Source organism: Geotrypetes seraphini, chromosome 2, assembly GCF_902459505.1.
Source record: "Geotrypetes seraphini chromosome 2, aGeoSer1.1, whole genome shotgun sequence".
Classification (NCBI taxonomy): domain Eukaryota; kingdom Metazoa; phylum Chordata; class Amphibia; order Gymnophiona; family Dermophiidae; genus Geotrypetes; species Geotrypetes seraphini.
The window spans coordinates 110,305,873-110,320,895 of record NC_047085.1 but is presented as its reverse complement, the minus strand read 5'-3'; the positions used below and the strand labels follow the sequence as shown (position 1 = coordinate 110,320,895).

The 15,023-nt window shown below is 41.5% G+C and overlaps 1 protein-coding gene across 5 annotated transcripts in view; it reads right to left on the bottom strand.

Annotated features, from left to right (window-relative positions):
- The window catches only part of ASPH (aspartate beta-hydroxylase), a 456,780-nt gene that overhangs the window by 202,070 nt on the left and 239,687 nt on the right, over positions 1-15,023 (bottom strand). For 4 of the 5 annotated variants that reach the window (XM_033933439.1, XM_033933441.1, XM_033933440.1 and 1 more), the window contains 5 exons: positions 9,245-9,295; positions 8,258-8,311; positions 1,901-1,954; positions 1,711-1,764; positions 702-740 (listed from right to left, as the gene is read on the bottom strand). In XM_033933439.1, coding sequence (XP_033789330.1) covers positions 702-740; positions 1,711-1,764; positions 1,901-1,954; positions 8,258-8,311; positions 9,245-9,295 — 252 coding nt within the window. The remainder of the gene's footprint in view (positions 1-701; positions 741-1,710; positions 1,765-1,900; positions 1,955-8,257; positions 8,312-9,244; positions 9,296-15,023) is intronic. The other variant, XM_033933442.1, reaches the window with a different exon arrangement.

Genomic DNA, 15,023 nt, shown 5'->3' with positions numbered 1-15,023 from the left:
TGAGAAAAGTTGACTAAAGTCACCAGAAACAAAAAAAATGAGGTATTAATTCTATAACAGTCGCCCATCCTTTAATGTGAAAAAAAATTTTTTTTTTAAAGTTAGAGAGGTTCAAACACGTAACTTTTACAGACTGCTTTTGGACCAGTTTCAACATTTTGCATCTGCTACTTTAGTCACCTTTCTCAGAGAAAGTCACATACATCAATTCCAAACAGAGCAGCTAATTTTGTAAAAGCTCATTTCTCTGAGCACTGGAGATGGCTTTGAAAATTACATAATAACCTAGTGGAAGAGAAAAGATGAATAACAACATGATCTATCCCAGGGGTGTCCAACCTGCGGCCCCATGAAGTATTTTGTGCGGCCCCGGTCAAGGGCGATGCAGTGTTTTCCTCTGCTGCCCCCTGGTGTTTACCATGTTGCTGGCTCCCTCCTCTGTCTTGCTGCAGCGTTTGCGTGTTTGTGCGACCCCAGAAACATTTTTTTCGGCCAATGCGGCCCAGGGTAGCCAAAAAGTTGGACACCCATGATCTATCCAGACTACTAAGAAAAGTGGACAGGATTGCACCTCTCTATACTTTCTCCTCCTCCAACCCCCCTTTCAGTTGTATGTATTGTTTATATTTTATTTTGAGTGGAAATATAATTTCCGTTTTCAATTCTCATGACATGAATGCTAGCTTATCAACTTCACTTACCCATTTCCTGTGCTTGTGTCTTTTCTTCTTGCTCTGGCTCTAAAAACATTTTTTATTAACTTAGTAATTGAAAGAGAAATATTTTACTAATATAAAACTAAATTAATCATAAATTCTGAGCTCTGTAAAATATAAAATATCAGTAAATGGCATTTTTATGCTCTATGTGTGATGATTTTGAACTGTATGCTCTAAATAAATAATAAATAGTCAACTCATGGATCAGATACCACATGAAGTCCTCAGCATCCCCACTGAAGATCTTTCTTTTTTGGGGGGGATGGTGGTGGTAGTGGTATTTCTACCATTATCCATTTAGATGCATAGAGGCTGCAGGCTCCTGCCCGCTACACCTCTGGACCACCAGGGATTCCTGTGGTAGAGAAGGTACGATAGACAGGGCCGGAGGGGGGCCAGGGCGGAGAGCCTGGGAGGGAGGGAAGGGGGCTGTGTGCAGTGCCTGGCAGGAAGGGGGCTAGGTGAAGAGCCTGACAAAGGAGGGAGGGAAGGGGGCTGGGAGCAGAGCCTGACTGGGGAGGGAGAGGGCACTGGGTATAGAGCCTGGCAGGGCAGGGTACTTGAATATTAAGCCACCCAACTTATATTAAAGTCAAAAATATTTCCTCCTTTTTTGGGGGAAAAATGGGGGTCTCAACTTATATTCAGATCGACTTATATTCGAGTATATATGGTACCTTTTTTTGAGTTAAGGCTCACATTCAGCAGTCCTCCCTAAACAGACAGGCCTGCTGAATATTAAGCTGATAAATCATCTGCTTCTCTTTACACAGTGCATTAAAATTCCCTCCCAGACACTGGTTACTGCAGACATTTGGGATTATTTCTTTTATCCAGGGCTCTACATGTTTTTTTATGATATGGCTTTAATATAATGTATTATTATATTTTACTGGTGGCATTATTTCTCTGATATCCAATATTATACAACACCTGACATGCACTACTGCTAAAATATACAGAAGAAAGTTTAATTCCATTTATCATCTACCTGTAGGTATATTATGTTGAAGCTTTTCCAGTTCTTCCATTAGTTTATTATCATCTACAAAAATAAACATTAATAAATCAGAAAGTTTTAAATAGGACTATCTAATATGTGATTTTAATGAAAGAACATATCCAATGCAAAAAAAGCATTTATATATACAGAAGAAAGTTAAATTCCATTTATCATCTACCTGTAGGTATATTATGTTGAAGCATTTCCAGTTCTTCCATTAGTTTATTATCATCTACAAGAATAAACATTAATAAATCAGAAAGTTTTAAATAGGACTATCTAATATGTGATTTTAATGAAAGAACATATCGGATGCATTTACTAGAGCAACTCTGAAAAGAGAGCATTTTCCCTAGTAGGTTCCTCCTCTCCTTTCCTTTCCTTCCCTCCCCCCACTTCAGATCTTCCAGCTTTATTTTTTTTTCTTGCCTTTTCTGCACTGATAATTCATCTGCACAAATGTCTGCTTTTGAATGAACCTCAAAAGGTACCAAACATGGATTTCTTGTACTCTCAAAAACCCTTCTAATTAAGCTGAAAACCAAACACCTACATTTATTAACTACAAGACAGTCCTCATTTAATTTTCTCACGACATACTAGATAAGGCAACATGAGCCGACATATTAGATATGGCATTAGCTTGAAGACCCAACCTCAGTAAAGGATATTAGGCTGCCAATTATTTGAAATTCTCTTCCTGTGACATTAAAATTAAAACCCAATAATACGTTCTGTATGAAGAAATTAAAAAAATTCTTACTCATTTACACCCCTCCTCCCTTTTACAAAGCTAGGTTAGGCTTTTTTATTGCTGGCTGCGTCGGAGCTAATACTGCCTAATGCAGCTTCATAAAAGGGGCAGTTAGTTAATTTTTTATTTATACTTTTACAGTTAACATTCAATCAATACATGAAGGAAATATAACAATCTAATAGGAAAAACAAATATTAATTATAAAATAATATCACATAGTAACTATGAGTAAAGTCCACAATCTGAGAGAAGAAGGAATCAATCACTTCCAAGGGTAGTTGGTTCCAAGCAATAAACTAAATTACAAATAACAGAGTGCAGTTGGAATTATTTAACTAATGGCCTGCTGGGCTGATTCCATGGAGGTGTCTGGAATTCTTGTAGTTACTTTACCTTCAAGAAAAAACTGCAATTGATCGGGTTCATAAAAAATACATCTATTACTCTGATAGGTAATACAGCATTTACAGGGGAAACGTAATTGAAAGGTTGCCCCTAAACTCAAAACAGACTGACGACAAGCCAGAAACTTCTTACGTCTGGCTTGTGTCCATTTAGATACATCAGGAAATATACAAATTTTTAATCCATGAAATTCCACCTTATCAGTCCTATAGAATAGGCGAAGAATTGCTTCTTTATCTTGAAGAAAGACAAAAGTTACCAATAAAGTAGCTCTATTCGTTATATCTTCTTGAGATGTCTCCAGCATACCAGTGAGATCTAATTCTCCTGGTATAGCATTCCCTTTATCTTTGTCCTCCTTTGGTAAATTTAGGTAATATATCTTTTGTAATGGTGGCATATTGTTTTCAGGAAATTTCAGGAGATATTCAAAAAGGACTGAAATAGATCCCTAGGAGATTGAAACTTGGAAATAGGAAAGTTTAGAAATCTCAGGTTTAAGTTTCTATTAGTGTTTTCCAAATTCTCAATTTTCCTGGCAAATAAAGCTTTCTCCTTAAGTTGTAAATTAGTGGTAATCTTCCCATCTGCCACAGATTTCTCCAATTTGTCCATTCTATTAGACTGTTGCTGAAGTTTCTCTTCAAAAGTTTTAAATTTACTATTAGTATTTTGTGTAGAAAGTACAATTTGGGAGCATACCTTGTGTAAAGTCTCCATAGCACTCCATAATGCCTCCATGTCGATCACCGCTGGTTTAATCAGGGGAGCAGGGGCAGCTATTCCGGGGGACTCCACCAAGGGATCCACCTCTACCTTCCCAGCCTCACACTGACTTCCAGATCCTCCGAAGCTCAATGCTGACTGCAAAGGAGTCAGCAAGCTATAATTCCCATCCGGGGTCAGGGGTAAGACCTGCAGCGCCGCCAGAGACGTCAATTCTGGCGCTTCCTGTACGTCTGAGGGCGTCCCCGACATCATCCCGGGACGCGGAGGTACTCCAGGCCCGAAGGGGCTAAGCGAAACGTCGCCTTCCAAGACCGAGGTCTGCCCACCTCGGTCAGCGGATACGCCCTCACCAACTGGAACGACATAGGATGTTATTGCCGCTTGCCGAGTCAATGAAGTGGAAGAGGAGGCAGGAAGCACACTCCTCTGCTTACCCCTGCGCTTGGGCATAACAGGTAAATTTCTTTGTAGAAAGTTGAAAATCGCCGAACAGAGCAGGAGCCACCTGATAGCTCGACTCACTCCGACGCCATCTTGATTCCCTCTCCGTTAGTTAATTTTATTAATGCTACTACTGTTTTGAGATATGATTATGTACTTTCAACTTAATTTGACAAATTTTAATTAGAGATTATTGGGTGGGGGGAGGTTGTAAACTGCCAAGAACTAGAAGGTGGTATTACATGCCATGTTGAAAACAGTTTTAATGAATTTCATGACAGGTAATTTGAGGATGTATGCATAAATAATTATCATGGTGATCTGGAGAGTCACAAATTACCTAAATAAACAGATATACATGCTTATGTTTATTCAATTTGATCGCTTCCATTTAGAAAATTATCCTAGGGCATTCTGCAGATGATATCAAAATCTGCAATAGAGTAGACATCCAGGATGGTGTAAAAAACATGAAGAAAGACCTGGCGAAGCTTGAATAATGGTCTGAAATTTGGCAGCTAAAACTTAATGCTAAGAAATGCAAGGTTGTGCATTTGGACTGCAAAAACCCGAGGGAACGGTACAGTTTAGGGGATGAAGAACTCTTGTGCACGACAGAACAGCAGGACTTGGGTATGATTGTATGCAATGATCTTAAGGTGGCCAAACAGGTTGAAAAGGTGACAGTAAAAGCTAGAATGATGCTAGGTTGCATAGGGAGAGGTATGGCTAGTAGGAAAAAGGAGGTATTGATGCCCCTGTATAAGATTTTGGTGAGACCTCATTTAGAATATTGTGTACAATTCTGAAGGCCGCACCTTCAAAAAGATATAAAAAGGATGGAGTTGATCCAGAGGAAGGCTACTAAAATGGTATGTGGTCTTCATCATAAGGTGTATGGGGACAGATTTAAAGATCTCAATCTGTATACTTTAGAGGAACAGCGGGAGAGGGGAGATATGATAGAGTCGTTTAAATACCTAAGTAATGTAAATGCGCATGAGTCGAGTCTCTTTAATTTGAAAGGAAACTCTGCAATGAAAGGGCATAGGATGAAGTTAAGAGTTAATAGGCTCCGGAGTAATCTAAGGAAATATTTTTTTACAGAAAGGGTGGTAGATGTGTGTAACACTCTCCCAGAAGAGGTGGTGGAGACAGAGACTTTGTCTGAATTCAAGAGGATCTGGGATAGGCAAATGGGATCTCTCAGAGAGAGAAAGAGATAATGGTTAATGTAGATGGGCAGACTTGATAGGCCATTTGGCCTTTATCTGCCATCATGTTTCTATGTTTCAGATAAATGTGGAATATAGTACACTCTTTGGTAACTCATCTCTGCAGGAAATGAGTTCCAGGCTCTTACGATCAGATAGTTAAAAGATTTGCAGTAGGATTTTTGTATTTTATACCTTTCATGGATGGAAATGATAGAGTCAATCAGTCAGAGTTGTGGTATCCTATCAATCTACCTAATAGTTCAGTGAATCTGGGGAAGCTTGCAGGAACATCTCCATACAGACCTTTAAACGTCATACAGCTTAGCTTGAACTTAACTTGTTTTTGCTATCGGGAGCCAGTGTACCTCCATCAGTAGCGATGTGACATGCCTTGACTCCAGAGACTTCTCCAGTGCCTGTAGTTCTAGCTGAATGGCTCTGAGTTCTAGTGACCAATAATACTGAACTGGGTGTCTGTTGCAATGGACTCCCCTAACCGTAAGTTAGTATCTCCAAGGAGGAAATATGGAGAGGCAATGCCCCTTGAGAAGCTAGCTGTCTGCAGCAGCCACCAACGTAGGCTGTTCCTCGTGTCCAGTAACCATGGAAGCGGTTACTGAAGCGAGTCCAACTGAGGAGACCAGCATGAAAAAAAGAGTCTTGGAGAGGTCTCATGTGCGCTTTCACCCAAGGGACCATCTCTATGGCTGCCGCCATTGACCCCAGGACCTGAAGATAATGCCATGCTGTGGGAGTCGGACTTTGTAGCAGGTCTAAAATCTGCTTCTGGAGCTTCAGACCGACCAATAGGCCAACAGCCTACCCCCTATCTGGGGGGCTTGACTCCTGTCCTGGTGTCACTGTGCTTTCTTGGAGGTTGGGGAGCACAATGAGAATCTACAAGGTATAAGGCCTTTTATAGTTCTGCACCAAATTATGGAATTGAGCGGAGCTGTGATTTATGTATGAGGTTTATACAACACACTTTGATTTCACACACTAACTTTAATGCCTGCTCAAGCAGGCCTTTCTGCTAGTTTACCCTGACAAAGGCACTTTGGTGTCATTATAAAATAGGCTAAAAATAGGTGCCTGCTTACTCTCCGGATTTAGGCACACTGGTATACAATTACTCTCCACATGATCACACAGCTCAGAACAAACATAAAAGAATTGAACAGGGAAATTGGTTTTCCCACTCACTGTAGATCATCCTCCTCTGTCTGCTAGCACATGACCAGCCCCATTTTCTCTTTAGCCCACCACTGTAGTGAAACCTGCAATTTACTTGCGTATAAGAGCAGTGACATTATTTGCCTTAACCTGCTCATTTTGCTTGGGCTTGACGAAGTGAGTATGGCTTTCAAATGCTAGCCAGAAATGTTAAGGTTAGTCCAGTAAAAAGATAACCACCTGCAGCTGCTTTTCTAATGTTTCTCTTTATATATTCAGGTGAACTAGAGGTGCAATCACACTGCTCTATTTCATTTATAAATCACTTTCACAGGAAAGACAAACACATTTACATTAAATATGAAAACACACTCATACTAAATATAAAAATATATAAACCAATAACAGTAAGAGGGGCATAATCAAAAGAAATGTATAAGTCCGTTTTGGCCTAAGTCGCCCAAAGTTGGACACAGGAAAAGGTCCATTTTTGAAAAATACATCCAGCATATTTTTTTTCTTCGAAAATCGTCCAACTGTACGTCCAGCCGTCTGATCGCCCAGACCGCTAAGTCGTCCATCTTTATACCCCATTTTTGTCTAAAAATTTGTCCAAGTCACAAACGCCTAGAAAAAGACCTTTGGGCATGGGAAGGGCCAGAAAAGTGATGGACTGGATGCCCAGACATGGCACCAGAGTAGTGGGGTACCTTACAAGGCACTGCTGTGAACTTCACAAAAAGGGTGCCACATAAACATCTCACTACAGCTCCCTTATAGGTCATGGTGAGCCCCCCAAAACACCCCCAGAACCTATTAGATCCACCTATCTACCACCCCAATAGCCTTTATGGCTGCAGGAGCCACTTATATGGCAGTACAAAAGGGTATTGGGGGGTGCCCAGTTTTCACCATGAATGCAGTGATTAGAGTGGCTTATGGCTCTGGGTCCTCCTCTCCATGGTTCACTAACCAAACCCCAAGTCCACTTACGCCACCTCTGTGCAGCTGTACTAGGCTTTTCTATGTCAAACTGCCAGGTGCTGATTTCTGGAGACAGATATGCAAAGCTGTTATTATGATTTTTTGTGTGGTGGGGGGGGGCAGTGATCACTGGGGGAGTGTGTAGGGGTCTGTACTTTGTCCCTACAGTTGTTATCTTGTCACTTTGGATAGCTTCTTTTGACATAGATCTGGTTTTAGATGGCCTAAGTCACAACGTCCAAGTTCCATCTAGGCAGTGTTGTAAAACTTTCAGTTATACATGCAGTACACCTAAGTCTAGGACGGCTTACGTCCCACCCAAATCCCACCCTCACCACTCCACCTGACACGCCCCTTTTAGCTCTGGTCATTCAGCAGCACTAAAGGCCTAAGTTGTTTTTAAATATGTCTAAAACCTGGTTCGATTATTGGCACCTGGACGACTTTTGTTACTGATCGTCCAAAGGCTGGTTTTTAGATGTTTTTCTGTTTCGATTATGAGCCCCTAAGTGTCTTTGCAGAACAAAGTTGTACACTGTCTATTCATAAGCATTAACAGACTCCTAAGTAACAAAACAAAAAAAAACAACCCTAAACAATGCCACTATACACTTGTCTGAACATCCAGATTTTGACAGTGTGCTTTGAACATCTGAAAATAATAAGATCCCCATGCCAACCTCTGCAAGCAATAACTTCTGCAGCACAAAGCTACACTGGAAAAGGCCCCATCAGTCTTATTTCAACCACCAAAGGGCCTACCAACAGAGGTCAGTGCTTTACTGGCCACAGAAATTTCATAATCCATAAAGAAACAGAGATAAAATACCTAATCTTTCAGGCTCTATTACTTCTTCGCCAACCTCTCCAGATTCGGCTTCAGCTGAATGAAAATAGAAGAATGTCAGTTTAATATTACTCTGGTGCACTTACAAAATAAAACTCTCCCTCCTTTGCTGACAGCTCTTCAGAACACCAATGCCAAATAGAAGTTCTTCCCAAGCAAAATTAGTTTATCATTTCATTTTCTTCACTGCTAGTACCAAACTAAAGAAGCGCAAGAATGCCAACATGGTATTCAGTTCCTTACTTTTGTTTTATAATCATTTTGTACATAACTTAAACATGAAACAAGAAGGGTGGGGAAATAAAGTTTAGAATCACTGAGCCTGTGCTGGAGCTATCAGAAGCATGAGAGTTACTAAGTGATTAACTGAGCCCCTGAGAAGACAGACTGCCACTGGGCCTACAGCATTGCTATGTGGTCTAGTCTCATCTTAAAGGAGACTTTCCCCAGTTCATGGTCAGTGATGGGGCTGGAAATTACCCAGATGAACACACTAGCAAATTAAAAAGTGTGTGTGTATGGGTCTGTGGGGGCCCAACTACTAGCTCAGTGGCAAGTCCACAATCACATGGAAAGCCCCGTTTCAATTTGCAAATTGGATTGGGCAAAGCTCAGAATGCTGCAGAAGCAGCATTGGGGGGGGGGGGGGGGCAAGAACTTTAAGTTATTGTTAAGGGTGACAGCTGGTGTTTGGATTTACAGCCTATAACACAGGATTGTAGAAGAAGCACCAGTGCATGGATCTCAGCTTCACAATCACAGCTACAGTGGGAAGGATAGGCCCACTAAAACAGAGAAAAATTGTGAATGAAGACTCATGGCTACAGATTCCAGCCCTAGTTCAAACTGAGCTGAAACAAATAAATGAGGACAATGACTACCACACCAAAAAAACAGAGGGCAGAATCCCTGCTGAGTTAGTTAAAAGGCATTGATCAATTTTATATTAACATATTATATTTTACCTACCAGAAACCTTCGGCTCATACATTCTCTCTTCCTTCTCAGCTTCATAAGAAACTGTAAATTAAGGGCAGAACACATTCTTTTAATTTGTAGTTTTATATTAAGGCACTAAAATATATAGATGTTATTAAAATAACCATACTGCAGATCAAACGTTAGTAACACAATCTTGCCTAGGAAGGAACTGACATATGCACTGTGCACATTTTCCACACCTGTAGGTGATCTATTGAGTGCTTTCTGAGAAAATCCAGGTAAAGGAAAAGAGTGTTTTAGGTTTATGTTTATTAGATTCTTGATTAGCTGTCAAAGCGGTTTACATATTACATTCAGGTACTTTCACTGTTCCTGACCACATCAAGGTTCTGCACTTCTGCTCTGGATGTAGAGCCAGCCATTCCTTCTTCATGAGTGATATCAAATTGTAATATAGAATTATGAGGTGTGGAACCAGCTAAATTCAGACTTCTCAATCCCTACAATCTGCAGATGTCTCAGAATGCTACTCTCAGGCCTTCCGCTTAGCCATCTCGCTCCTCTCCAATCCATCCAGAATTTAGGTGCACGATTCATATTCCTTGAGAGCCACTATACTCATGTTACCCCTCTCCTAAAGTCACTTCACTGGCTTCCAATCCATTTACTAGCCTACAAATGTACTCACTCAGCTGCCCCTCACTGTCTCTCTTCACTTATCTCCCCCTATGTGTGTCCACCCCCCTCCCGCGAGCTCCGTGCCCCTCCTATCTGTGCCCTTCTCTTCCTCTGCCAACTCTAGACTCTGTCCCTTCTACCTTGCTGCATCGTATTCTTGGAACAAGCTGCCCAAATCTTTATGGCAGGCTCTGTTCTCTGGCAGTGTTCAAGGCCCAGTTAAACGCCCACCTCTTTGAGACTGCCTTCAACTCCTAACTCCTCTCACTTTGGGTTCCGAATTTTTAGCCCTATATAATTTGTCTGTCTGTCCAAATTAGATTGTAAGCTCTTCCGAGCAGGGACCATCGATTAAATGTGAAAATGTACAGCGCTGCGTACAACTTTCAGTGCTATAGTAGTAGTAGTAGTAATAAATTGGTAGTAGTGTCAAAGGCAAAAGGAAACATTTAAACAAAAGTAGCATATTTTGTATGTTGGTGTTTCCTGAGGTTCTCAGAAACCGAAAGCAGAACAGTTTAAGTGCTTTGGTTTACTACTCTGATTACTTTCCATAATTCACTGATCTTCAAGAAAATCTAATAGATGTGTACAACAATTTTCTTAACACTGGAAGGTTGGACACTGGTCTATTGTCTAATACAATACCAGAATCCTGCACACACTTCTAGGAATATATGGGAAAGTAAAGCATGTTTAGGCTGTGTAAGATAACTGCCAGAAGGCAGTAAATGATTGACAATTCCAGTCAAACTTGACTAACAAGTGCTTTGAATTTTTCAAAGGTCAAAAAGAGCAAGGATCTAATATATTTCTCTACTTTTTAAAGGTTGTAACAATCTCAACAAGAAATTCTTCCAAAATCATGAGAAAAGCATCTCATAATGTAAAACTAGAATGTCTGCCTAAAGGCGGCAACTTCCTTCAGACTCTCAAAAATTCTCTCTCGGCTTTCCTCCAAAGTATACATATTGAGATCTTTAAGACTGTTCCTATATGCCTTGTGACAAAGTCCAATGACCATTTTAGTAGCCTTCCTCTGGACTGTTTACACAGTATCTTTTTAAAGGTGCGGTCTCCAGAATCGTACATAAGAATTGCCGCTGCTGGGTCAGACCAGTGGTCCATCGTGCCCAGCAGTCCGCTCACACGACAGCCCCCAGGTCAAAGACCAGTGCTCTAAATGAGTCCAGCCTCACCTGCGTACGTTCCAGTTTAGCAGGAACTTGTCCAACTTTGTCTTAAATCCCTGGAGGGTGTTTTCCCCTATAACAGACTCCGGAAGAGCGTTCCAGTTTTCTACCACTCTCTGGGTAAAAAAGAACTTCCTTACGTTTGTATGGAATCTATCCCCTTTCAACTTTAGAGAGTGCCCTCTCGTTCTCCCTACCTTGGAGAGGGTGAACAATCTGTCTTTATCTGCTAAGTCTATTCCCTTCAGTATTTTGAATGTTTCGATCATGTCCCCTCTCAAGGGAGAAGAGGCCCAGTTTCTCCAATCTCTCACTGTATGGCAACTCCTCCAGCCCCTTAACCACTTTAGTCGCTCTTCTCTGGACCCTTTCGAGTAGTACCATGTTCTTCTTCATGTATGGCGACCAGTGCTGGACGCACTACTCAAGGTGAGGGCGCACCATGGCCCGGTACAGCGGCATGATAACCTTCTCCAATCTGTTCGTGATCCCCTTCTTAATCATTCTTAATCCTTCTTAATCACCCTTTTCGCTGCCGCTGTGCATTGCGCGGATGGCTTCATTGACTTGTCGATCAGAACTCCCAAGTCTCTTTCCTGGGAGGTCTCTCCAAGTACCACCCCAGACATCCTGTATTCATGCATGAGATTTTTGTTACCGACATGCATCACTTTACACTTATCCACGTTGAACCTCATTTGCCATGTCGATGCCCATTTCACAAGCTTGATTATGTCACGTTGCAGGTCTTTGCAATCCCCCTGTGTCTTCACTACTCTGAATAACTTTGTATCGTCCGCAAATTTAATCACCTCACTCGTCGTACCAATGTCCAGATCGTTTATAAAGATGTTGAAGAGCATGGGTCCAAGCACTGAGCCCTGCGGCACCCCGCTGGTGATGCTCTTCCAGTCCGAGTATTGTCCATTTACCCCCACTCTCTGTTTCCTATGCTCTAGCCAGTTTTTAATCCATGTGAGTATTTCACCCTCGATTCCATGGCTTGTAATTTTCCGAAATAGTCGTTCATGTGAAACTTTGTCGAAGCCTTCTAAACGAGGTCTTACCAGAGTCTTATACAAGGGCATCAATACCTCCTTTTTCCTATTGGCCATACCTCTCCCTGTGCACTCAATAGCATCCTTCTAGCTTCTGCCATCAAGGAGAGAGTGTTGGATGTTAAGTCTTTGCCCCATATTATCAATTTTTTTTAATGGAGGCTGCCCATGACATCTTTCAGTTCCATCTTAAAGTTAGCTTTTGAGTCATGCAAATCTGACATATATTGCCACATATCATCCCTAATGGCCAAGACCCTCTCCTCTCCAGGAGTCCCTTCACAATCCCCTCCTGGCGCTAGTGGCATTGCTGTGGCTCGATCTACAATTCCCTCTGCCATGTTTTCCATTTCTAGGCCTGAAGTGATTGGTGTTCAGTAAGCAAATACCTGGAGTTCTTGCCACACTTTTTTGCCTACCATAGGCGCTCTCTTCATTCAGTTCACCATGAAGTTAGTCGTGCTACTGTAATATATATTATTGGAGCTACTAATTATCGCTAAATGCTACGGGTTAGTGGGAGCTCCACACTCAGTGGCCATTCGACTCTGTGACATCACCGAAAGTCCAAATAATGTCAATAATTAATAGCACCCAATTATTGGTGCTAATTGGCTCATTATTTAATTAAATTATGAATGCAACCAAATTTGCACGTACTGGGGGCGCTAGCGAGCGCCACGCGGTATGGCTGCTGAAGTCCTGCGTTCCAGCGTGACTCGAACGAAAGTCCCGAAATATACCGGCTGTCCAAGCGGGCTATCGCTTAAACTTCACTGTCCGCCTGTCTCAACACCATGGCAACCACTAAGACTGGCAAACGGCGAAATACAGACCCGGTCTCCCCGAGCAAAGCTGCCCCGAAGGTGGACGATGACACGGCCTGCACCATACTTGAAGAAATCCGCGCCATGCGCACCATAATGGCAGACATCAAAACGGAACTCTCAACGTTCCGGGCTGAACTCACAGACCTAAATCAAAGAATGGAATCGCTTGAAGGTAAAACAAAAGTTAACACTGAAAACATCTCTACTCTGTTGAAACAAGTGAAAATAATTGATAGATTAGAATTAGATCTGGAAGACGCGAATAATCGCGCCAGGAGGAGTAATTTCCGGATCCTCGGGCTTCCGGAGGCGCGGGAAGGCCGCGACATGATTCAATTTCTTACAGACACACTTCCTAAATTGCTTGATGTGGAGTTTACTCAGCCATTTGAAATTGAGAGGACACACAGGGTGCCGGCCCAACAAAACCTTAATGATAAATATCCGAGGGCAGTGGTGGTCAGGCTCCTCAGATACAATCAAGTTCTCACTATCATGCAGCAGGCCAGACTGCGTGCACCTATAAAATATGAGGGCCGTACTTTAATGTTTGTACCCGACCTCAGCAAGCAAACGGCTAAAAATCGTAAGCTACTTCTGGAATATCGCCCGAAACTCAAGTCTCTGGGTGCAAAGTTTGGAATGATATATCCTGCCAAAATGAGAGTCACGTACCATAACTGTACAAAAGATTTTGTGCGTCCACTGGATCTTGCTGATTACCTAGAGAAGCTCTCACCATCCTCCATTGACAATACCTGAAAGTCATCCTGATGTGCACACAAAGAATACACCACACTTTGCTGTGCTCCCTCATTTATTGCTGATGTTCCAGGATTTGCCATTATGAGTACCTGTTACTGAGTAAAAGGACAGCTGGCATTATATCTTCTCACGCTGGTAGTGCCGGTTTGCACTACCTGTGGTCTCGCTGACCCGTGTTCCACTTCTGATGTTGTTGTTGTTCTGTTTCAGGTTTTCTGTATTACTATACTGTCAGTCTAGCCACGAATGCTGCTATACTTGCTTCATGCTCTTCTTCTCATCATTAAGTATGTCACCTATATACTTGCTGCAGATTTTTGCTTGTTATTTGCCATGCCTTTGACTTGTGTTACTCTAAATGTAAAAGGTCTTAACAATTCTGTTAAACAAAAGAAAATTTTGTCTTACCTAAATGAACTCAATGCGGATGTTATACTATTACAAGAGACACATCTAAATGCCAATGACTCTAATAGATTACATGTTCCATGGGCTTTCCCTAGTATATCATCTCCCTCTCCAGATAGGAAAAATGGGGTTCTCACTCTCATACGCAAGAAATCAGAGATCAAAATCTTATCACAACTTCACGATGACATGGGCAGATGGGTTGTAGTAGTCCTGGATATAGGAGGATTTCAAGTGATGATAATGAACATATATGGTCCAAATATTGATGATTTAAACTTTTATACTTCTGTAGCAGAACAATTGTACAAATACATAGATATCCCATGCATATTAGGGGGTGACTTTAATTTAATATGTAATCCTGACATTGACAGACAGTCCTCCTGTGCTTTTAAAAAGTCTAAAATGTGGTCTCAATTGCAGGAAATGATTAATCAATTTCAACTTACAGATCCCTGGAGGCTATCTCATCTATCAGACTGTGAGTACACCTTTTATTCCAGTCCACACAATTCATACTCACGTATCGATTATTTTTTGATTACTCCATCACTTGTGCGACAAATCCACTCCTCCACCATTAAAGCTATGGCTCTGTCTGACCATGCTCCAGTGATGTTAACGCTAAATGACATAGGCACACCTGTAATCAGGAGTCACTGGAGATTTAATAATATCCTCCTGCAAGATACTGAATTTAAATCACACATAGAATGCGCTATACAGGATTACTTTGAATTCAATTCACCGGAGGACACAAACTGGAGAATCCTGTGGGACGCTTTCAAAGCGTACATACGAGGAATTATAATATCGTATGTTGCCCATAAGAAGAAGTCAGTATTGGCAGATCTGGAAACAATGGAAAACA